Here is a 2895-nt window from a genome sequence, read left to right on the forward strand (position 1 = left end):
TATATATTGGAAATTAGTCCCCTATTGGATTTAGGATTGGTAAAAATCCTTTCCCAATCAATTACAGCAACTCTTACAAAGGAACTGTGGTTCTGGGTTCTGCCTCTGTTTTTTTTTTTTTGGTTTTTCGATGAGACAGGGTTTTTCTGTATAGCCCTGGCTGTCCTGGAACTCACTTTGTAGACCAGGCTGGCCTTGAACTCAGAAATCCACCTGCCTCTGCCAGGTGGGTGCTGGGATTAAAGGCATGCGCCACCACACCCCGCTGGGTTCTGCCTCTCTAGTCTGCTTTTTCAGAATTCTTCCTGGCCCTGTCCTTTGCTTGCCTTCCGTTTCTCCTCCTTTGTAAGCTCCTTTCAGTGAGCCCACAGTGTGCTTGCTACTCCTGTAACCCAGCTTCTGGAGTCTGTCACCTGAGTTCTGGGCCCACTGATGCCCTGTACTCTGCTGCCACCTGCCCCCTTCCCATCCTCTGTGCTTTCCCTGAGCGCTGCCTGTAAACTGGCTGGTGCTTGCTGTGTGCTCTGGTGATGGACCTAAAACAGAACTAAAACTGCTTCTCCTCTAGTCTGACCATGTGAGTCATGGACAGCTGTTGTAGTCCATTTTAATCATACTTTCATGTTTCAGCCCTTCAGTGTCTTTGCATTGTGTGGTTTGTTGTTTTTTGGGGTTTTCTTTTGTTGTTGTTGTTGGGTTTTTTTTTGAGACATAGTTTCTCTGTGTAGCCTTGGCTGTCCTGGACTGTCCTGGCTGTCACTTTGTAGACCGGGCTGGCCTCTGCATTGTGTTTTTGAAAAAAAAAAAAAAAAAATCCAAAAAACAGGATATCTGACACATTTAAATCTTTAGAAAATTTTGTAGTTTCCACTGGACTGTAAGGTCATGAAGTTTGTCACAGAACTGCTTGTCAATCACCTCTCAGAGTCAAGTGGTACATTTTTATTTTTATTTTTTTTCTTTTCAGAGAGCTATCTGGAACTGGAGAATTGTGGCCCCACAGATGTAAAGTGGCACCTGTCATCTTTTGCACCCCCGTATGTCAAGGTCAGTCATCTAACTGTTGAGACTGAGCTGTTTCAGACCCTGAGTGCAAGTGCAGGTTGGCATCTTCGTTGTATGTGCCGCCAGTTCACTCACTTGTGGTTTTCTGTAGGCGGGAATGGTGTGTGCCCAATCTTTTCCACCAGATAATTCCAAGAGTCAACTTGGAAAACGAATTTAAAAATGCAAAACAAAAGTGATTACTCCATTTAATTTTCCTAGTCCTGATTTTTATCTGAAATAATTTCATTTGAGAAATGTTGAGGACTTTATTGCACTTGTGTGTGCACACTGCTTCCTTGCATGTGCACTGTGCTTGGTGTTGACTTGTTATGTCTGTCCTGTGTCTGCCCTTGGGAGCTGCTGCAGGTGGGCTGGATCACTGCTGTGCTTGTCCCCACGCCACCTGCTGTACAGCTCTTCCAGGGAGAACAGCTTGTCATTTGTATGGCTCAGTATTTTGTGACACTGTTTGTTGTTGGTTTTTTAGTTTTAGTTGTTTTTTTTTTCTTTTTTACAACAAGAGTTCTATGTAATCTTGCCTGGCCTAGAACTATGTATACTAGACTGGCCTTAAATTCATAGAGATCCTCCTGCCTCTGCTCCTAAGTGCTGGGGTCAAAGGTGTGTGCTACTATGCCTGCCTGTGACACAGTTGAGGTAGACAGTTACTGAATATATTGCAAAAATGATTTAGTTTTGCAGTAGTATTAAACTGCACATTCAAGAGGGTGCTTGGGATATTTGCGGCAGACAATCAATTAAATAGCCATTAATTATTTTAAGCAATTATTTCCCAGGGAGTTGATGAAACTGAAGATGTTTTTCGAGCTACCTACACAACCTTCAGATGTTCTCCCATTTCTGGCACACTAGAAGGTCATGGAATCCAAAAGGTGAGTTTTGGAATTTTATAGACAGCTGGTAAGAGCGTGATATTATTCTGCCAGGAATGAATCATGTGACCTGGCTGCTTCAGTTTGTCTCCTTGAGACCAGCTTCCCACCGTGTCAGAGCTACATTCTAAGCCCCCATTATTGCTACATACATAGTTTTACTCCAAACCCTAGCCAGAGGCCTGGAGAAATGGATCAGTGGTTAGGAACACTTCCTGCTGTTACTGTTTTATTTGTGGGTTTGTTTTTACTTTTTACTTTTCAGAAAAGTTGCTATATTTAAAAATACTCAGCCGGGCGTGGTGGTGCACGCCTTTAATCCCAGCACTTGGGAGGCAGAGGCAGGCGGATTTCTGAGTTCGAGGCCAGACTGGTCTACAAAGTGAATTCCAGGACAGCCAGGGCTACACAGAGAAACCCTGTCTCGAAAAACAACCAAAAAAACAAAAACAAACAAACAAACAAAAATACTCATTTCAGAGCAAATAGGTAAATGCTATAGAATTTTAAATAAATTGATAACAGAGAAAGTTAGTTGAAGGAAGACCTTGGAACTTTGTCATCTCAGAGTTAGAATAAAGGGCTCCATAATTAACCATTTGATGTTGTATACATGGTTAGAAAGTTACAGGACAGGAACTCCAGGCTCTTCCAGATTTATTTAGGGTCAGTTCATTGCAGCCACAATATAACACTTGTGCTGAGTCACTGATCTTCAGGGCAGTTTCTTAGTTTCAGCTGTTACACTTACACTTGTCATACTGACAGTCCATCATTGATGGTATTAAACCTATCTTGAGATTAATAGAAAATTTCATAGTTAATAAAAAAGTTGATATTGGCGTAAACCAGGATGTGGGAAGATGGTACCAGATATGTATTATATCACAAAATAAGCAGGAAAAGGGTGTGTGGGGGTGGGGGTGTCTCAGTGGACTTTTAGGTTTTTTTTTTT

At 42.1% G+C, this 2895-nt stretch overlaps 1 protein-coding gene across 1 annotated transcript in view; it reads left to right on the top strand.

Moving 5' to 3' along the window:
* The window catches only part of Cep192 (centrosomal protein 192), a 92171-nt gene that overhangs the window by 74023 nt on the left and 15253 nt on the right, over positions 1 to 2895 (top strand). Inside the window, exons 39-40 of the mRNA XM_029546817.1 lie at positions 968 to 1047; positions 1845 to 1940. Coding sequence (XP_029402677.1) covers positions 968 to 1047; positions 1845 to 1940 — 176 coding nt within the window. The remainder of the gene's footprint in view (positions 1 to 967; positions 1048 to 1844; positions 1941 to 2895) is intronic.

The sequence above is a fragment of the Mus pahari genome, chromosome 15, assembly GCF_900095145.1.
Source record: "Mus pahari chromosome 15, PAHARI_EIJ_v1.1, whole genome shotgun sequence".
Taxonomy (NCBI): Eukaryota; Metazoa; Chordata; class Mammalia; order Rodentia; family Muridae; genus Mus; species Mus pahari.